The sequence below is a fragment of the Vombatus ursinus genome, unplaced genomic scaffold (assembly GCF_900497805.2).
Source record: "Vombatus ursinus unplaced genomic scaffold, bare-nosed wombat genome assembly UNPS02009770.1, whole genome shotgun sequence".
Lineage (NCBI taxonomy): Eukaryota > Metazoa > Chordata > Mammalia > Diprotodontia > Vombatidae > Vombatus > Vombatus ursinus.
Genome location: NW_020949548.1, coordinates 13,197,792 through 13,220,379, shown reverse-complemented (window position 1 = coordinate 13,220,379; position 22,588 = coordinate 13,197,792). Strand labels below are relative to the sequence as shown.

Here is a 22,588-nt window from a genome sequence, read left to right as displayed (position 1 = left end):
AATCAGCCAACAGCAGAATTACGAGAACTAAAATCCACCTGATTTATTGTCAAATACCCTTCTCACTACATTGTATTGCTTGTTTCTTCTAATATCTCACATTTAACTGTCTCCTGATGTTAGCTCTAAAAGGGGAGTAATTCATTTTCTTTTCACAGGCTGAGAGGTTTGTTAATATTAGTTACCTTATGAAAGTGTATGACCGGCTCTGCATGGATTCTGATAAGCTGTAGGCAAGATCTATAGCCTTGGAAAAGCTGTGCAAATAATCTGAGGAAAACTGCCCGCACTTCTTTATCCTGAAAACAAGAAGGGAGAAATATTAGGCTTTATTGAAACAACGAAAAAAGCCACAGAATCAATGAGTGGGAAGGGACCTGGGAATCATTTGGTCTCCTCTGCCACCCATGTAGGGATCCCCATGTTGCAGCTCTGAGAGGTGGTTTAGTCTCTGCTCAGCACTTCCAAGATGGCAACCCACAGGACAGAGAAAAGGCCCCTCCTTCTATTCTGGTTCCCTGCACCTTCTACCCCCTGATTATAACTTAATTCTCCATTAAACAGAAGCTCCAGAATTCTTTCCCTTGTCTGTGGGCTAAAGGAATATCCCTCTTCCTTCAACTTGTATCCAACAACAACACTAAAAGCTTCCAATCCTAAATTAATTCTAAAAATCAAAGATATATTAGATCTAAAAAACTAAGAGATTCTATCAAAGTTCCTCTGTGAAATGACTAACTTTTCCTATATTAATAAAGTGATGACCAAGATTTTTTTTGGTAAATTATGTTTTTATAATCATGGGATTTTTTAAAATAATATTTTATTTTCTCCCAATTACATTAAGTTTTAAGGTTTAAATTCAATCCTTCCCTCCCTTCCTGAGACAGTAAGCAATCTGATATAATTATACATGTGTAATAATCATGGGAATTTGAGAACTAGTAGAGATCTTAGATACTTATCTAGAGAAAGCAACTGAAGCTTAAAAATAACATGCCCAAAGACACAACCCAACCCTTGTTCCCATTCCAGCCAGTGGTCAGGGTTCTAGTTGTCCTGTGAGAGAACACTGTGATGCTTATCTGGTTGAAATTAAGGAAGCTGGGATACCAATTCCTTAAATACTTTTCAATAAAAGTATCTTTTAAAAATTATTACAAAAAATTAAAATTAAAAGATAAACTTACTAGCATTTTTGAGTGTGATAGAGCTGTCCGTGGCGGAGGGAACGCATAATCTGCTACTTCTAGGTCTGGGTGCAAAATCTAAAATAAATATATTTTAATAAACAAATTGTCCTAATACTGTGGAAATACTTTTCTGTAAACAGAGAAAATGATAAAATTCCATCAATAGGCACCATCTTGCTAGCCGGGAAGTCTTCAAAATTTCACAAGAGCTGAGTCATTCAATTAGATGACTCACACAAAATCTTTGTCCTTTTGGGCCCAATGATTACCTGTTTCAGAAACTGAAGTAATTAGCAAAGATGATAAAGGATGATATCAATTTGACAGGCAGAATAAATGAATAATCAAGCTCTCCAAGCTCTCCAAGCTCTGTTAAGATATCCTCAACCATTCTGGGAAGCAATCTAGAATTATGTTCAAAGACTTATTTAACTACCCTTTAACCCAGCAACACCACTACTTGGTCTATTTCCAAAGATGATTAGGGAAAAATGAAAAGAACCTATATGTTTCTAAAATGTTTACAGCAGCTTTCTCTGTGGTGGCAAGGAACTGGAAATTGTAGTGATGCCCATCAATTGGCAAATGGATAAACAAGTTGTGGTATATGATTGTGATAGAATACTGCTGTGCTGTAAGAAATGATGGACTCAATGATTTTAGAAAAACATGGAAAGCCTTACACAAAATAATGAAGAGTAAAATGAGCATAACCAAGACAACATTGTATAAGGTAAAAGCAATACTGCTTTAAGAATGACTTTGAGAGAATAAAATAATTTTGTCTATTATAAAAACCCAAATGAACTATAAAGGACATATGAAGAAAGACACTATTTGCATCCAGAGAAAGAACTGATAAACAGAAGTATGTACAAAATAATTTTACATACATATACTTATTTACGTCTAATGGTAGACATCCCTAGGGTGGGAGAGAGGAGAACCTACATTTGACAAATATAGCTAAGAAAACTGACATAAAATAAAGAGCACATTTATATAGTGCTCTAAGGTTGGAAAGAAAAATAGATATCCGTCACCCAGCATTTCTTAAATGTCAGGCACTGTGGTGGGTGCTGGGAACAAAAAGACAAAAATAAAACAGGACCTGCCCCTCCTCCTCGCCTTCCCCCGCCCAAGGAGCTCACACTTGATTGAGGGAGATGACATACATACAGAAGTGTAGACATAAGGCAGAGAGGTTATTTTTTTCAAGTGTGGGTGGAGAGGAGCCCCTGGCACTGAGGGCATCAGGGGAGTCTTCATGGAGAAGGTAATGCTGGAGCTGAGCTGGGAGGAAACTAGGAGTTCTCTGAGGTGAAACAAAAGGAGGGCCCTGCAGGCAGGAGTGACTGCTGAGGCAAAGGCACAGAATTAGGAAATAGGCTGGCATGGGAGAGGGACAGAAAGGCCAATGTAACTGCATTACAGAAGGGGCTGGAGGGCAGGTGTGTGTAATAAGGCTAGGAGACAAAGTTGCAGCAAGGTTGTGAAGAGCCTTAAATGCTGAAGAGAGGAGTCTGCACTGGACCCTGGAGCCCTTAGAGCTTACAGAGTACAGAAAAACCATGGTGGGACTTGTGCTTCAGGCAGCTGTATGGATAGTCAGCTGGAAAGGGGAGAGACTTGAGGCAGAAAGACAAAGTAGACAGCCCCTGCCAGAGCCCAGGGGAGAAGTGCCTAGGCCTGGGACACGGGTTCTGGCTATGTGAATAGAGAAAACTGCCAGGTATGAGAAAAGTTGTGGAGGTTGAAATGACAAGACTTGGTGACTGACTGGATGTGTTTGGTGAGGAGTTTTTACATACAGGATATTATCTGACTTGATCCTCATAGTATCCCTGTGAGGTAGATGTGATGATTCTCCTCACTGACAGATGAGGAAACTGAGGTTTAGCAAGGTGAAGGGGCTTGCCTGGGATCACAGTAAAGGTCTGAGGCTGGATGTGTATCGAGGTCTCCCAAACAGCAATTCTAGCTCCATCCACTGTGGCATGCTGTGTTATGCAATTATTCACCGATTAATATCCATTCAGAATCTGGAAACTATAGTGTTCACCTAAATAGGTATCCAATGCCCATTTGATTTCATTTTGCAAACAAAATCACCATTAAAAATATGACATACCAGAGAAAGGGCCATTTGTGTCTGATGTAACAGTGGTTCTGGGAGTAGAGAGAGGTGAATACATTCAGGGATTTTAATAGTGCCTCCATCCAAATCGGCAATGATTACATCTAACTGGAGGAAACAAAAATAAACCAAAACTGAAACTGATCATATGTTAATGTAAAAATATAAATTAATAAATTATAAAATTTATTCCATTGTATGTCATTATTCAAAATTACTAATCAATTAGACTGAGGTCCTGGATATCCTACTAATAATAAGCACATGGAACAGTATAAATGAGATAGAAAAGGAATCTATTTACCTAATTAAGAAAACAGAATTTTCAAGTATTTTAGGTTAACATTAATCAAACTGGTATTTTGATAACCTCATGTAAAAATTCTTCATAAAAATCCTACTCTGGAGTCTCACTGTAGCATGGTAAGAACCCTGGATTCTTGAGAGTCCATGGTTCTGTAGGTTCTGTAGGTTCACCCAAGACAGAAAGATGTGGGGTACAGTCCTAGAGACAAAATGTATGCACCATTCAATGACCAGCTGGGCTCCTTGTGATCTCTATTGGCGGAGGGAGTACTTGCATTGATGAAATCGTGGACCAGTGAGGTATCAAAGAAAAAGTTTCATTTTATTAGTTTTTCTCCACATTCTAACCTATCAAAATCTTTCTGAATTTTCATTTCTAATATATTGATAGTCTTCCTAGTTTTTTGTCACCTGCTTTTATAATTGTGTCATCTGCAAACTTAATATGAATACTACATCTGGGAAGGAAATCTTTGTTGATCAAAGAGAAGACTTTAACTTTGGCCCTTTCTGTTGTATAGTTTCACAAAGGACTTAGAAGATAAATATGGTATGAGGGCCTTTTTCCAGCAAGAAAGTCTTGACAGAACCTGTGAAATCCTGGATAGATGGAAAACAGGAATCGAACTACTTTCTCTATGTTATTTGTTATTGCTACACCATCTCTGTTAATATCATTTGCAAGATTCAATCACATAATTATTTACTGACAAGTAATAACGACTTCAAATGAAGACAGGTAGGCATCTCATCTCAGGTGGGAAGGCAACAAGCATATAAAAAGTGTTTATTATGTTCTAGAGACTGTTGACAATGTGTTGATAACCAGGACATTTGCCAAGGAACTTCAAATCCATCTTTCTTGATGGATCTGATGGAGGTTATTATTGTTGTTTAACTGTGATATAGATAATAAGATATCAATTTTATTATGCCATTAGTGAATAATATAAACTTATCATTCTATGAGAGAAGAAATTAATTAAATGAATAGACTTATTTCCAGTAGCACTGATTCTAGCAGGTGTAAGGCAATATAGACAGTTATAAGTTCAAGTGGATCCTATCATCCTTTCTTATCATCACCATTTTTATTGAGAATTAAACAGAAACATCCTAACACTAAATTAAAGGTATCACTGGAAACAAAGAGATATGGTATAATTTTTAAATAACGATAGTAATTGTAAATGTGAATACTTACAAGTTCATGGACTTCAGTACGAAAGACAGAATGAACTCCAATAATGAAAGGTGTTGGTGAACTTAGAACTTCCAATAATTGAGCCGGAAGAATAGGGATATAAGGATAACTAGGAGTAATTTTTGAAAATCACATTAAGTATATTTTCTCTTTTTCATTTTGCATACATTTTTCTTTATAATTTCTTCAATGTGGCCTAGAATTTCATCAGTGACAGTGTTCAAAATTATGAGTCAGTTTGTTGCATAACCTTCAGTGAGACACATGTAAGTGGCTCAGATTTAACTATATTATTTAGCTGAAATTCCTTCATAAACTTTATAGTCAGTGAGTATATAAATTGAGAATAAACATTGAGGCCAGTTAATAAAAGCTCACCTATATTTAAGAGGAAACATTAAAGACTCTAGTGCTCTGCAAGCATCACTAAGTCTCTGGAAACTGGTGGAATGAAAGAGAACCTTGTTTTCTGTGAGTACAGCACAAAAGAGGCTGAGGACATTTTGGATTCCTGAAAAGAGAAGAACACAATTTTACCACATGCATGTACATACCTCAAACACACTGCCAACAGAGAAGAGGGAGATTAAAATGACAAGAAGGAGAAATCAGTGCTCTTGGAATCATTGTAGGAAAATATGCGGTACAATTCTAAGTGGCAGAAAGCCAATGAATTTGCTGTTTTTTTAAAATGGTCAGTTTAGTTTGCCTAATCCTTCAAATCAGTACAACACTCACTGTTTTATTATAGTCTGTATACTCTTTATTATGCTTTCTTAAACTTGATTTCCACAATCCAGTCTATGTTTTTGAATAGTGATAACCAATGTTACTAAAAAAGTACATGGAAATAATGATGCTTCTTTACAAGCCTGGGGTATTAGCAGATTAAGTGAGACAGAAGAGTTTTGTTTCTTTTTTTTTGAAACGTGCAGTAGTAGTAATCACTAAAGAGATGAGACTCAGAAATGGTCTTAAAAAGTACAAATACAAGTTAGCTCTTTGAAAAACAGAACCACTCTTATTAAAAAGTATTGATAGAAATATTTTTCCTTGTCTGCAGCCACCAGTTGGGTTAAAGACCTTCATATCTCTTTCATGGAGCCTTCTAACTGGGTGCTCTCCATGCAATCATTCCTGTTCCAATTCATTCTGAATGCGGCTGTCAGATTACAGTTCTGATCAGAACACCTCACACTGGAAAACTTTCAATGTGATTCCTTCAATCCCGTTCCACTGCCTTTAAAATAAAAACCAAACAACATGACCAGTGCCTTTGTATATAACTAGTTGGGTTCCCTCCTGGATCATTGCCTCATTGTGGCAGAGGCTTGTGTAGCTGAGGTTACCCAGGACAGATAACTCATAGTGGAGAATTCTGATAAAAAAATGATCCATTGGAGAAGGAAAAGGCAAACATTTGCCAAGAAAACCCCATGGACAATATTCTATGTTTCATGAAGTCACAAAGAGTCAGACATAACTGAATGACTAAACAACAATAACAAGAAGCTGGGCCTCTAAATCATAAATAAATAAACCAACCAACCAACCAACCAATCAATAAATAAAGTGCTTTTATAACTAGTTTGGAGTGTAAACCATAAACAAATGAACCAACCAACTAACCAATAAATAATTTTAAGCTTTAAGCTTTAAGTTAAAGAAGAAGAAGAAGATTCTGAGCCAAACAGAGCAGGTCCAGAAAGGAGCTGCTGAGCTGAGCTGAATCAGAGAGAGAAGCAGCCTTAGGAATGATTTGTACAGTAAATACTCTTATTGAACGAGAAAAGCTTGAGGATATGGAAAAAAAAGAAGGAAGGAAGGAAGGAAGAAAGCAAGGAAGGGAGGGAGGGAGGGAGGGAGGGAAGGAGGAAGGAAGGAAACAAGCATTTATTAAGTGTCTACCATGCTCCAGGCTCTGTGCTAAATGCTTTCCAAATATTATATCGTTTGATCCTCACAACAACATTGAAAGGTGAATGCTATCATGATCCCCATTTTACAGTTGAGGAAACTGAAGCAGATCACTCTTAAGTGACCAGGACCTCATAGCTTGAAAATATCTGAGGCTCTATTTGGACTCAGGTTTTCCAGACTTTAGTCCTGGTGCTTCTCTACTATACCTCCTGCTCTGGGCAAAATAAAACAAAATAAAAACTAGTCATGCTGGTATTCAAGGCTTCATACATTTTGGTCCCTACATTTCCAGCCTCGTCTAGTATCATTCTCCTCTACACTCTTTAATGCTCTAACCAAATTTGAACATGCTCTGAAATTTTCTTCATTCCTGCCTTTCTTTAGGTTGTCTAGTCTGCAATGACATTCTACCCTTCAACCTCTTACTCTCCATACCTAAACTCTATCCCAAAGCACAGTTCAAATGCCACCTTATCCACCAAGTCTTTCCCTGATTGGAAGAATTCTCAAAGCACTTTGTACCTCTTAAGATTTTAAGTCTAGACCTAGAAAAGACTCACATGGTATTGAGTCTAACTTCCTCATCTTACAGATAAAAAACTAAGGCCCTGGAAGTTTAAATGACTTGCTCATGACCACCAGATGATATGCTTCAGAAAGAGGACCTGAACCCTGGACCTCTGACTTCAGAACAAGAACTCCTTCTATAATACCAATTCTCATGCTGGGGAAAAACAGTTCTACATACTCCCTCTGCGATAGTTATTAATATATGTCTAATCTCTCCTTTGTGCTGTAAGATCTGTGTGAACAAATGTCTTTTTGCTTACTTGTATTCACTACAGCACCTAGCAAGGGCCCTTGCATGTAGCCACCCCCCACCCCACCTCAATAACTATCATTCAATGAATGAAAGTACTGCCTGGTTATTATACAAAATATAAATTAAATGTTTAAATGACACTGTCCCTACCATTAGATGAGTAATTGACCCTATTGGCTACAATCGGGGAACCCTGCCCTCTTCCTGTCAGGTGGTTCTTAAGTTTTTATACATTTGTTGTGATAAAAGTACTTTTACTTTTTAATAAAAGGTTTTCGTTTTTCCCTGTGATGATGGTCTAGTTCCAGGACCAATCAATACACTGAAAAAGTAAGAAAATACATAGAGTTTGCAACACCTGTGGACCTCCTACCTCTGCAAAGGGGTAGGCTGGGAACACCCTCTCATAGCTTTTCTTTTAAAATATGCTTGTACTTTATAAGTTTTTAGCATTAAGTTTTTTTATATGTTATGGTTCTTTTAATTTACAATGTTGTAGTCATTGTGTACATTATTATCTTCGCTCTGTTTACTTCAACCTGTATCAGTACATGTAGCTCTTTCCCTGCTTTTCTATCTTCATCACCTTCATCATGTCTTACAGCAAAGTAATATTCCTTTACATTCATGTGGCACAATTTGTTTAGCCATTCCCCAATCACTGAGTATCGTCTTTAGTTATAATTCTTTGCTTTCATAAAAAGGGCTGCTATAAGTATGTTGGGGGTATATAGGGAATTTCTCCTTTTATCAACTGCTTCCTTGGGATATAAGTCCAGTAATAGAATCCCTGGGTCAAAGAGTATAAACACCTTAATCACTTTATTTATATAACAAATTGCTTTCCAAAATCTTTGTACCAATTCACAACTCCACTAACAATGCATTAGAATGGCCATCTTCCCACAAACTTTCCCAACTTTGACTACTGCCTTTTTTTTTTGTGATTTTTGCCAATCTGCAGGGTGTGCGGTAAAACCTCAGAGTTGTTTTGATTTGAATTTATTTTATTATTAGTGATTTGTAGTATTCTTTTATGTGGTTGTAAATAGTTTGCAATTCTTCATTTGAAAACTAAATGTTCATATCCTTATAACATTTAACTATGGGGGAATTGTGATTAACTATCTATCTATCTATCTTGGATACTAAACCTTTATTAGAGAAATTTGATAACAAAGATTTTTTTCCCTATTTGACCACTTCCCTTCTTATCCTAGAAACATTATTTTTGTCTTTGCAAAATCTTTTCAGTTGCAAATAATCAGTTATCTATTTTATCTTCTGTCTATCCCTTATTTGGTTAAGATACATCTCCTACCTATAACTGTGAGAGGTATATAATCTGATTCTCTTCACATTTTTGATAGTATAATCTTGAATATTAAGGTTACACGTCCATTTAGAAAGTGTTGTGAACCATAGTATAAAGCATTGGTTTAAGTTTAATCACTGCCAGACTGCTTTCCAGGTTCCCCAGCAGTTTTCATCAGTGTTTTCTCCCTAAATAATTTATATTTTCTGTTGAGTTTCATTGTTTTTGATTCCCCTTTGTCTAGTCTGTTCCACTAAGCTACCACTCTATTTTTTAACCAATACCAGATGGTTTTAGTGACTGCTACTTTATAACATAGCTTGAGAACTAAAAGTGCTATTCTCCCTTCACCTCTAGCTCATTTCATCATTCTCCTTGATATCCTAGATCCTTTGTTTTTCCAAATGATTTTTGTTATTATTTAATCAAGTTCTATAAAATACCCTATTGATTATTTGATTGGTATAGCATTAAGACTGTAAATTCACTATTATACTGGCACAGTCTAGCATGAGCACTTAATATTACTTCAGCTATTCAAAGTGTTCTTTACTTATTTAAGGAGCCCTTTGTAATTGAATGTTTCTTTTTTTTTTTTTTCCCAGCTAGGCAATGGGGTTAAGTGACTTGCCCAGGGTCACACAGCTAGTGAGTGCTATGTGTCTGGGGCCGGATTCAAACTCAGGTCCTCCTGAATCCAGGGCCAGTGCTCTATCCACCGCGCCACCTAGCTACCCCCTTTGTAACTGAATCTATACAAGTTGTTTGTGTGCTCTGGTGGATTGATCTCCAGATACTTTATTCACTTTACAGTTATTTGGAATGGGATTTGCTTTTCTATTATTGCCTCTTAGATTTTATCATTATATAGAAATGTAGGTGATTTTTAAGGATTTATTTTGTGGCCTGCAACCCTGTAACTAGTTATTGTCTTGATTAGTATCTTTGCTGATTCCCTAGAATTTTCCAAGTATACCATCATATAAGCAGCAAACAGGAACAGTCTTATCTCCTCTTTATCTATATTCGTGCCTTTACCTTCTTTCTCCCGCCTTATTGCTGTTTCCAGTTTTTCCATAACTATGTTGAATAAGAGTGCGTAGAGCATGCATCCTTGCGTTACTCCTTTATTTAATGTAAAAAGTTCTAGTGCATCCCCATTATATATGATACTTGCTTTGGGTTTTAAATATATTTTTTGACATTAAGAAAGATTCTTCTCTGCCAATATTTTGTAGGTTGCTGGTTTATTTTTTTTTTCTAAATGAGTGTTGTAATTCATCAAAGACTTTACATTTTCTCTATCTATTGAGATAATCATGGGGGCATGGATATTTTGGCTTTGAAAATGATTAATTATGTTGATTGTTTTCCTAATGTTGACCCATCCTTGCATCCGTGATATAAATCCAACCTAGTCATCATGAATAATTTCTTGGATAAATCACTGTAGTCTGTTTGACAGGATTCTGTTTAAAATTTTTGAAATTACATTCATTAATGATATTGGTCTATAGTTTCCCTTTTGTGTTTTGTCCTTCCCTGGTTTAGGTATTAGGACTATATTTGTCTTGTAAAAGGATTCTAGTAGGGTGCTTACTTAAAATTTTGAAAATACTTGTACAGTATGAATACTAATTTTTTTTTAAGTTTGGCATAATTCTCCCGTGAACTCATTAGTACTTAGAGTTTTTTCTTCCTTTGATAGTTTTTTCACAGCTAGATTTATTTTCCTTTTTGGAGATTGGGTTATATAACATCTCTATTCAGTTTTCTGTCAATTTAGATATTTTATATTTTTTGAGGTAGTTTCTAATTTTTTGTGCGCTCTCAGTTTTGTCAGCATATAATTGTGCATAAAACATTCTGATTACTCTTTTTATTTCTCCCATTTTATAATTTAGTTCAATAAAAACAACAAGAAAAAACAAACACACACTGATTCACCTCTGGATGAAGTGTTGTGAGGTTTAGTACATGATATTTCAGGCCTATTTCTCCACCATCATTTTTATTTGACTTAATGCTTTCAACCTTGTCTCCCTGAGTACATTTTGAAAGAATCTTTTAATGACCTCTCTGTTGTTATTTTGTTGTTGTCCTTTGTTATTGTATATCTTTGTACTTTCTGTATTTCTGTTGTCCAAGGTATTTGAGAAGCATTTCCCCGGGTCTGATTTTGTTCTAAAAATGTTTCAAATGACTTTTCACTACTGAATAGCCATCATTTCTAGTTTATAGTTATGCTCAGATTTGTAGGTTAGATCACTATGGACTGTATCTTGAGCTCCACTGCTCTTTAGAACATATTATTATTTCATTCCTTCTTACATTTTATGGGAGGGGCAGTGATTTGTGTCTTGTGATTTGTCATTTGTCACATGTCATTTGTCTTATGATTTGATTTTTTTTCTCCTTTGTATTTGAAGGTTTTCCTCCTGGTCACCTGCAGAATTTGTTGTTTATGAATGGAGTTATTAAATTTAACCACTATATGTCTTGGAATTTGCAGTCAGGTTTCCCCCCCCCCGCCCCGGGAGGAGATTTTTTTCAATTGACAGTTTATTTTTCTGTGTTAAGAATTTCTGCAAAGTTTTCTTATATTAGTTTTTTCTGTTATAGTGTTCAGGTTTTTAACCTTGGGTTCTGGGAGACCTATAATCCTTCATTTGCCTCTATGTATTATGTCTTTGAGATCATTATGTTTTGCTTGTATGGAAAACATGCTTTCTTTTAATGTTATTGCTTTTTTATTTCTCTTCTGTGAGACTATTCTTCACTTCAGTAAATTTGCATTTATAATCATTTACCCACTCTTTACTCTCTCTGGTGAGATGCCATTATGGATACAATTTTTTCTATTCGGATAATTATTTCTGTGAAGGCCACAGATCATGTCGTCACAATGCTTGTTTCTGTTTCAAACCATCCAGGAACATTGTGCTGTGGTTCCATTCTCTCTTCAACATCCACTGAGTCCTCTCCCTCATCTGATTTTGAATCGTTGTCATTCGTTTCGTAGCATTTACTCAGAGATGCCTAAATTCATCCATATTTCTTCCTGCTATTAATATTTTTCCTGTCGGTTTATGGGATGATACTCAAAGCTTCTGAGTTTTTTCCTCCTGAAATATTTGATAATTTCAGTCTCTTCCCCGCCCCCCCGCCCTCACCACTTACTTTTTCCCTATTGCTCAGTTTCTGACTTCCTCCCCTCTGAAGGCAGTTGCACTTATGGTTGGATCTCAAAGCATCTCAGCCTCTTACCATGCTGGGCAATTTACAGTGCACCAGCTTTAAGTGCCTGTCCCAAATGACTTCTGGCAGCACAGGACTGGCCGCAGCTGGATTCTGGGCCCTTTAGTGGAGTGCTGTGTAGTTCCCTACATGTGTTCTGTCCCATTTCCTTTGTTCCTCAGTTCTGTAACCCACTGGCACAGAGTCCTATGAAACTACTATCACAACCTGAGCAAATTTTTGTTTTTTGGAGTTTGGATCTTCATAAAATTAGGCGGAAGGGAGAGGGCATCAGAGTGTAGGGCTGAGTTCTATCAGCGAAGACATATGTACTTTCTTGTTCCCTCTGTTTCTCTACTAGTCTGAAGAGCTTTGCTGTGGCACAGAGTGTTGCCACATGGTTACTGGGGCCTGAGCAAATTTCTGCTGTTTTCAAGTTTGGATCTCCATTGCATTAGGAAGAACGAAAGGGGGTTAGGGTGTAGAGATATATTATTTTTTAAGATGTGGGTTGGCTTGTGCAACCCTGTTGCCTGGAGCATCTTTGGGGATGTGGGAGAGGGAGTTGCATGATACTCATTAGAGGTTAGGAAATTTTGGCCTTTCTCTGCTGTTGGTTCACAAAATTTTTATCATATTTGAGTTTTTGTGTCTTAGACAGTAGAGACAGCTGAAACTGCTTTATCTCTATATATAATTTCTATTTTAGAGAGGTTAGAGAAGATGAGAGAAAATATTTAGTCTGCCATCTTGTCTGCCATGTGACATAAAAATCCTACTTGTCGAATTTTTTTGGATATTTAATATTTTATTTTTTCCCAATTACATGTAAAAACAACTGTGAATTGGCCTAACCACTCTGGAAAGCAATTCAGAATTATGCTAAGTAAAGTAACTAAAATGATCATGTGCGGAAATCTCAGTGCTAGGCATAGATGCAAAGAAGACCAAAGATAGAAAGGTTCCATGTATATTACAGTATCTTTAGCAACACCTTTTTGCAGTAGTAAAGAACTATAAACAAAATAGATTCCCTCTGATTAGAAGAATGGGCAAACTGTGGTACATGAATATAATGGACTATTACTGTGCTATAAGAAATGAAGTATTCAGAAAAGCATAGGGAGACTTACGGGAAGTGATGATGAATAAAATAGGCAAAACTAGGAAAACAACACTGACAATGATTAAAACAATATAAATAAAAAGAATAAAAACCTCAGACTGCATAAGTGGAGAAGAGTTGAGAAAATACATCTCTGTCCTTTTATTATAGTGGTGGGAAACTATGGGTATAGAATATGACATGGTCAGACCTAGAGTTAGTTAGTTTGGCTGAACTATTTTTTTCCTTTTTTAAAAACTCCCAACAAACCTTTGTTAGAATGGATACATTGCTGGGTAGAAGAAGAAAAAGAACATTTGAAAAAACTAACGTAAAAAATAGGTAAGAATAATTAAAAAAAGAAAGAAAGCATGTCTCCATTAAAAAAAAAACAACAACTACAGTTGTAAAAATGCAACTTGAATTTAATGATCTACAGTGGTCACATTCTACAAGTCCACTGGATAGTGATGGTAATATTAAAGAAAACAACTCTCATTGCAAGTTGTTTGCAACTGACTAGGATGATGAAATGTTTAACTGATACTGAAATGAAAGCATATTTGGGATACTTCTTAAATGTCAAAGTACAATGATATGCAATTAAGATAATCTGGGAGCAAGAAAACAGCTTAGAAAGTTATTTCAGCTTTTGATTCAATATAGGATACCTTAGTTAATCAATCCTTAGAGGGAGGTTCCTATATCTATATATATAGTTTGTTGTATTTTTTAAAATGGATTTGAGAGTTAGGGTCCAGTAAGAAAGCATTTTTCTTTCTTCTCAGCCTTCTCATAGCAGCCTGTGAGTCCCTCCACAATCAGGCTTCAACTTAGACTAATTCTACCCTTACCTTAAACTACTGAGCACTGCCCCCTATTTTGATCATACAGTATCCATGTCTTTGGCACACACTCTACTTTACCTAGAATAGTCTCCCTCCATACCATCTGTCTAAATCCCTCTCTCCTTTGAAGGCCCAATTCAGATACTACCTCCTTCATAAAGCCTTCCCTGCCATCCCCAGACAAAAATATCTCTCCCACAAATTTCTTATATTACTTTGTACTAATTTCACTTTTCCTTTGATCAAAATTATTTGCATATCTGTCCTTCCCTTGCTACTGTGAGCTAGTAAAGAAAATTTGTATCTCCAGAAACTGACACAGTGTCCCATACTGGAGGGTAATTAACTGATGATGTGGTATAGCAGAAAATGCACTATCTACTAGAGTCAAAGGAGCTACCTTCCGGTACTTACTGTCTGGAGCACCTTGGGCAGATTCTCAGTCTCCTAGGACCTCAGTTTCCACATCAGTGAAACGAAGGAGTTGGATTGTGAAGTCCCTTCCAGTTCTAGATTTATGATCTTTTGATTCTAAATGTTGAATTTTTTTTTTAATGATGTCCTGAGTCAAAGGCAATGACCAAAGAAGCAGTGGAGTTAAAGAACTGTACTGTAGCAGTGACAGAGATGGTATCTACAGCAAGGAATATGGAAATGTCATCTTCCAAAGAGGTAATGATGATAACAGTGGAGTTGGGAAAGGCACAGGTTATACCATTGGTAAACAGCTGCTATCTCCCATTACTGGAATGGTCTCCTTCTCTACTTCTGTCTAGCATAATCTTGTCTTCCTTTAAGATTCAGCTCATACACTCTGCAGCAGGCCTTTCCTCTCCATTGTGTCCTCAGAGAAATTGAACTGGACTGGGATCCCCTGAAGATCCCCTGCCTCAGCATGACCTCTAAGTAGTTTCCAAAATGCAGTGCTCTAGCAAAAACTGATGCCATGTATTAAAGCTAGCTTCAGTCCCCAAAAGAAGGGATATGAAACTCAAGAAAATAATTGTGGATATAGTTGTACTAGAAAATTAAATATCCTATTTCCTTCTTCTAGGGCACAAAATATATTCTGATTTCTTATGGTCCCCAAATTCTCCAACTATTTTTACTATATGTATTACAAGACAGAAAAGGGTAATTTTACTTTTTTTTATTATAGTTGCACGGAAATTGAAAGACTAGTGACAGAAACATCGTAGGGAAAATGGCACAAACAGCTACACATTTATGTCTTTAAGCATCAGATTCTGATACATCACTTTGTGAGTTTATGAAAAACAGCTACAAGCATTCATTCTTCAGTAGAAAGATAATTTGAGAGGCTCCTAAACCCAGGACTTTTGCATTGCCATAAACCTACTGTTGTAAGCTGCTCACTATTCTGATCCAAGAAACAGAATGTTCTCTTTAAAGATGCTACTTAAGAGAACAATTGTCAGAATCCTTGGTTCTTTCTTGTGTATTTTCAAACTTTACTTTCAGGAACACAGAATCTTTTCATTTCTGCTGCAAAAGCTAATCCCACTTCAAAAGTCACTAATTACATGATTTTAATTGGTAGGAACAGGAAGAACTAATAGAAGCAGATAAAGATGGATGTGAATGAAATGGTTCCTTTTCTAACATACTAAAAATTTAAATGTTCGAATGAAAATTTCTTTTGAATAGCTAGTTACATGGCACCAAAAGAATTCTTCATGAAATGGGAAATGCAAAGCAAATAGGACATTAAAAAAATCATCTAGATACCCAAATTCAATTCTGAATTTAACGTGACCCGAGAAAAGAGAGCAGCTTAGTCTGGTTCTGGCTCTGGTGTCTTTCTGCCCCCGGGTCATCGGGGCCAGCTATAGTATCCCTCTGTACTTGGTTAAAATGAGTAACTTAAAAGTTCTTTAAGAAAAAAAAAATTCTTTAAGGTTCCATCCACTTGTAAGAGCCTGTAATACTTCGTATGAAATACACTGCAATAACTGACTCACATAAAGTCCAATTCCTAAAATGAAGAAAATATTATAAATACTTAAAATAATAATTTTGCATTACATTTAAAACCCAAGTAATTCCAGTAAAATTCACATAGAAACAATAAGGATTTTTGTTAAAAAAAAATGATAGAGAACAAGAGGTAAGGGAGATTAACAGGAAATCACCAGGAAGAGAAGGCCTTGTAATGACCACTGACAGCAGCAGAATGCTCAAAAATGGAAAAACAATTCACTATCACATCAATCCTTAGAAAGAAGAAAACACCCAAGGGCTGGAATAATGCTATTATCCTGATACACACACAGGAAAGAAAACTGCTCAAGAATAAGAAAGTCACAGCAGCCTTATCTGCTTCCTGTATATATGCCTTAAAGTTTTCCCCCGGGTACTGAACTCTTGACCTAGTGTAATAAGGGCTTTAAACAAAAACAAAATAAAACCAACACCAACCAAAACCCAACAACAAACAAACAAACAAAAACAAACTACTGCTGCTGATCCCCTCATTTCAGACGAGCAGCCCAGTGCTGGTCTAAGAACCTGCATCCCGAGAAGGGTCAAATTAAAACATGTGTTTGCCACGTATGAGAGTCACATCTTTGCACTCTATCTTCTAAAACAAACACAGGACTATATTTGCCACTTATTTTAAAAAAGCACATCAGCCCCAAGCCTACTAAGGCGCATCTCCCACACTCCTAAAATCTAATGTGTGAGAGACAGGGTATTTTGTGCATTTGGCTTTCCCTTCTTCACAGGGCGTGCAGCCCTCAGGTCTAAAGGATCTTTTTACATAAGTAAAAAGCAAACAAACAAAAAGAGGAAAAATGGTGTAGAGATCCTGATCAGGCAGGCCTCACTACTCTTGTCTATCTTCTGTTTTAGTTTTCATTTTCAAAATTTAGCATCAATCAACCTAAAAATATTTACAATATTTGCAAATAATAATAATAATGATATAAAGAACTTACGCAGGATTTGCTATGTGCCCGGCACTGTGCTAAAGTGCTTCAAAATTATTATCTCATTTGATCCTCACAACAACCCTGGGAAGGAAGTGCTATTATTATCCCCATGCTATAGTTGAGAGGACTGAAGGAAAAGATAGAGAATAAGTGACTTGCCACGGTCACACAGCTAGTAAGGGTCTGAGGCTGGATTTGAACTCAGGTCTTCCTGACTTCACGTCCAGTGCTCTAGTAAGAAACGTGTTACAACACTCTTGGTATAAATCCTTGACCACAAGAAGCCCACAATTTAGTTAAACATAAATACATGAAATAATCTAATCAAGGCTACAAATCCTCAATATTTCTAGTCAAATGATATTTATGTATTTTATAATCATATGAAATGGTAAAAGGTAAAAAATTATTCCAAGTATAAAGTCATGAAGGAAGATGGAAATCTGTGAAATATTTTGTTTCATTACATGAGATTCTAGTAGAGGCATCATGGAGTAAAGAAAAGAATGCAAGACTTGGAATAGAAGTTATGGGTCTGAATCCTTGCTCTGCCACTTGTACCTGTGTGACCTTGGTCAATTCAATTAACCCTTCAGGTTCTCAGTTTCCCTCTCTGCAAAATAAGGGGACTAAACTAGATGATCTTTATGGTCTCTTCAAACTCCAAAATCCTAAGAAATTTAAAAATTTACCTAGTGGAATCAATGAAGAGGATAATAAGATTATATAATATGAAACTACAAAATCACTAGATTTCTGTATATTACTAACAAAACTATCAGAAATACTTAGAAAGAGAAATTCCATTAAAATAACTACAAGAATGAATAAAATATCTGAAAGTTAATCTAACAGGACACACACCAGAACTATACAAATAAAATTATAAAACACACCACAGAAATAAAAACTTACTAAATAGTTTGAGAAATATTCGATGTTCATGGCTTGTTACACCAATGTAATAAGGACAATACTATTTAAGTGAATTTACATATAGAGCACTGCACCAATTCAATTACCAAAGGAATACTTTACAGAAAATACTAAAATAATAACAAAATTCAAATGATGAGAAAATATGTTAAGAATTTCAAGGGAAAAATGAAAAAAGGTGAGAATAAAGAAGGTCAAGAATTAGCATTTTAAAAATTATATTATACAGCAGTAATTGTTGAAACTATCTGGTATTGATTAAAAATAAAAACAGAGAAGTAGGTGAGTGGACGATCAAGTTTTAGAAGCTAACAAGTTGAGTACTCCCAGGTTAAATGAATCCAAGAAGACAAACAACTAGAAGAGGGGCTCCTCATCTGACAAAAGCTGCTGGAAAAGAATAGGGCAGAAAATTGTCTTAGAGCAATATGCTACACGATGTGTCACAATAAATTCCAAAATAATTAAAGGACAATATCTTTCATATGTCTGTCTCCCTTTCTCTCTCTGTATAGGCATATGTGTGTGTGTGTGTGTGTGTGTGTGTGTGTGTGTATATACATATATTTCACAATTATATTTAGTGGATGAATTCATAACCATCCAAGAGAATACAAAAGGAAAAACAGAAAAGTTTTTTTTAATATAAATAAGACTTTTTTTTTTCTTTTTGGCTAGGCAATGGGGTTAAGTGACTTGCCCAGGGTCACACAGCTAGTAAGTGTTATGTGTCTGAGGCCGGATTTGAACTCAGGTCCTCTTGAATCCAGGGCCAGTGTGCTATCCACTGCACCACCTAGCTGCCCCTATAAATAAGACTTTTACATGAATAAAATGCATGCTGCAACAATAAAAGACGATATGAGTAGGGAAATTATTTGCATTAAGCATCTTTGCTAAAAGTTTGAAAGAAAAAATCTATAGGGAATTTGTACAAATATGTAAGACTAAGAGCCATTCCCCAGTTGGTCAAAGGATGTTACCAAATAGTTTTCCAAAGAATAAATAAAAACTAAGCAACTGTGTGAAAAATTCTCCAAATCTCTAATAATAAGAGAAAGGCAAATTAAAATAAGTGAAGTATTACCTAACTCACATGAAACTAGAAAATGGAGAAAAAAGATTTAAAAAGTTAATACTGGAAGACTGGTAGCAATACAGTTAGACTGTACAGTTAGAATAATACATTGTTAGTGGAGGTGTCAAATGGTCTACCTATTATGTAAAACAATTCATTAATGTGAGGAAAAAATGCATTGCTTTACAGTTTGAAGTTGGGAGAGCTCTCTTTTATACTGAACCAAAATTTGCCTCACTCTAACTTCCACCCTCTTGGAGAAGCCCAGAATAATTTTAGATCCTTCTATAACTACAGCATACATATATGGATGAAAGAAACTGGAGTTATTAAGCCTAGAGAAGATTTATAGGAGACAGAATTTCTATGTTCAAGTATTTAAAGGGCTGTCATGTACTATCTTAGGAACAATATTCTAAAGTGGTAGATGGCTAAATGACCTTACAGAAGACTTTTGTGAAGCTACAGTGAGATTTGGTTATAATGAATTAATGATGTTATTGCCAAACAAAGTGGGTTAGGGTAATATTATATAAGGAATGTCTGTACTGGAAAACTAAAAATGAAAACCCTCCCCAAATCTCAAGAAGTCAATGATAATGCACATGGTTTCTAAAGCTGCTTCAATGAAGTAATGGACATTACTCACTACCTTAAGAAGTACACAAGTTGACAATGATACTATGGTGGCTTCTGTTGGGTTCTGTCATTTTTTTCCCCTTCACTTCTTCAGTTAAAATGATATTAGGATCCTTAAATTTTCAAATCCAAGCTAAATTTAATATGACATTCAAACCTATCCTTCCATACAGATTGACCAAAAAAGCAGAGATGAAGAACCACAGAATTCTACTCTATTGTTTATAGTTTTTTCTATTAATGTTTAAATATAAGTATTATATATAAAGCCTTCCGACTTTAAGACAGGAGAGCTCTCAATTATGTCTCTATTTTGTTTATTTGTTTCCTGTTATTGGTCACTACTTTCCAAGATTCAAGGTCTTCTCAACTTCAAACAATTGCCATCCGGATCCACTCTGGGAATGAGAATGTTTTTCCCCCTTTCCATCAGCTGTGTTACTGAGAGGTACAGGAAAAACAGCTATGAAAGGCATGGCTGATACAGTCTAGGTCAAATTCATGCTTACGGAAACACATAATTACTTTCAGTTTTTCAGAAAGTTTTTTTGAAGGTAAGTCTCATGTTCCTTGTGGGAAATGACAAAAAGAAAATTTTATATATTAAAACATGGACCATTTTGCCTAGTAAGAAGATAGACTGCCCTAGTTAATGAAAGGAATTAAGTTGAGACCTGAACAATTTGACATTAAAGGTGTACACATTCTGGTAACTGAGACACAATGTGCCAGCGATAATCAATGCATGTAAAATTTAAATAACAAAACAAGAAATCAAAATGCTTTATTTAATTAATTTGTAATTAAAATGCAAATAAAAACTAAAACAGAACCATCTAAAAAAGCTTAATTCATGAACTGTTCAAAAATTTTCTTCTAATTCAAAGATAGCCTTGCTTAGAGTAGTAGCTTATGAAACACACTAATTATGCTTATCTGTTTGTCATGATAATGGCTTGTGTTCTATAGTCTTATCCTCTGGTCAAAATACCAGCAAAACTATCTTGATAAACATATTTAGTTACCATTATCGCCACCAACAACACATTTACTGCAGGGTACTGTGCTACTTGCTGCTACTTTCTGGGAACAAGACAGGTTATATGGAAGAGAGTCCTGCCCTTGAGGAAATGTTTAGCTGGAAAGGGCATTTACCCTCTCTGAGACTTAATTTCCTCACCTGTAAAATGAAGGGTTGGGCTAGATCAGGGGTGGGGAACCTGTGGCCTCGAGGAACCTCCCCTGAGATGATCTCAAAAATCTCTTTCAACTTCAAAGTCTATGATCTGAGCTATTTTCCTTTATCCTTACTATTTTTTTGCAAATGAGGAAAGTGAGCTCAGGAACGTTAAGTTATTTGCTCAAGGTCACACAGTTAAGTAAGCAGCTGGGCTGGAACTTGAACTTGGGTCTCCTGACTACTAGTCTAGGAATCTTTCCACACTGCTTACCATTTATCCTTAATTTCTTCAAAAACACCAGGTATCTCATTAGTGCTGTGTTTTGTTTTTTTGAATAGAAAGTTATGCAATCAAAGCAATTAGGAGCATCAGAAATTATCTAGTCCAACCCTCTCATTTGATGAAGAAACTGAGCAAGAGAGGTTAAATAACTTGCCAAAAGTCCGATGCCATAAGAATCAGAGAATTCTTAAGAGTGATTCGTGACCGTGTTGAGCCCACCCTATCATATTCACTTGGCACGTTCTTTGTTCTAATGAAATTAGCCTGCTCACTCTTAATTCTGGCGACCCTTCCTTCTCATCTCCACCCCTTGGAAGGCTTCATTTCCTCCAAGGTTCAACTCAATGTTACCTGAGCAAGGCTTTTTCTGATAGTTGCCTCTTCCAGTGACTCTGTGTAGTTCTCTCTATGCTTTGTAATACTGACTTATAAACATGCTGTATTTCCTCAGTAGAATGGAAGCTCCTTTAGGTAGTTAGGTGGCACAACAGATAGAGTGCAGGGCCAGGAATCAGGAAGACCTGAGTTCCAATTCAGCCTCGGACACTTCCTAGCTGTGGAACCCTAAGCAAGTCACTTAAGCTCTGTTTGCCTCAGTTTCCTCAGCTATAAAATAAGGACAATAATAACACGTGCCTCTCAGGGTTGCTATGAAGATCACCCGAGATATTCATAAAGCACTTAAAACAGTGCCTAGCACATAGTAAGTGATACTTAAATGTTACCTATTAGAATTATTTTTATTAAGGATAGAGACTATTTTATTTCTGTCTTTGTATTACTTGTGCCTAGCACACAGCAAGTGCTGTATAAATGTTTATTTTTTTCATTAGATCTCATTAGATTTCATTAGATCATTAGGGGTGAATGGGACTTCAATAGTCCAAATCTCTCATTTTATAGACTGGGGAACTTAGACTTGCCTAGGGCCTCACAAGTCATAAGCATCAGAAGCAGGAATTAAGGCCAGGTCCTCCATCTGACTCACTCTTCCCCAGAATGTTGAATTTGGAGTATGAAGACTCAGATATGAGGTGTAACTCCACTTCGTTACTACTTGTGTGACAATAGGAATATCACAATTGAAATGAATAATTTCTAGTTAAACACTAAAAGAAGTATGATTCTCCTCAATAATTGGCTATTTAGTCTCAACTTCATCACCTCCAGCAATGGGAAGTTGTTTGCATGGAAAAGTCAAGTCAAGATTTCTTTGCAGCCTCCTTTATTTTGAATCTTATCTGCACTAGCTCTAGCTAAAACTCTTGATATACTCTCAGCAGGAGTCAGAGAAATCACTCATATTTGTTAGTCCACTCTAGAGAAATGGGACACACATCTTCCACTAAAGTTTTCACTAAAAATTCTTTAATTGGAATTTAGATTGATCAGTATCGATTTAAAATGGGGAGCATACTAAAAGGAGAAAA

The 22,588-nt window shown here is 36.0% G+C and overlaps 1 protein-coding gene across 1 annotated transcript in view; it reads right to left on the bottom strand.

The window, feature by feature from the left end:
- SBF2 (SET binding factor 2) overlaps positions 1-22,588 on the bottom strand; it is a 485,589-nt gene that overhangs the window by 254,594 nt on the left and 208,407 nt on the right. The window contains exons 8-12 of the mRNA XM_027852565.1: positions 5,219-5,351; positions 4,841-4,949; positions 3,325-3,438; positions 1,191-1,268; positions 186-299 (exon numbers count right to left, since the gene is read on the bottom strand). Coding sequence (XP_027708366.1) covers positions 186-299; positions 1,191-1,268; positions 3,325-3,438; positions 4,841-4,949; positions 5,219-5,351 — 548 coding nt within the window. The remainder of the gene's footprint in view (positions 1-185; positions 300-1,190; positions 1,269-3,324; positions 3,439-4,840; positions 4,950-5,218; positions 5,352-22,588) is intronic.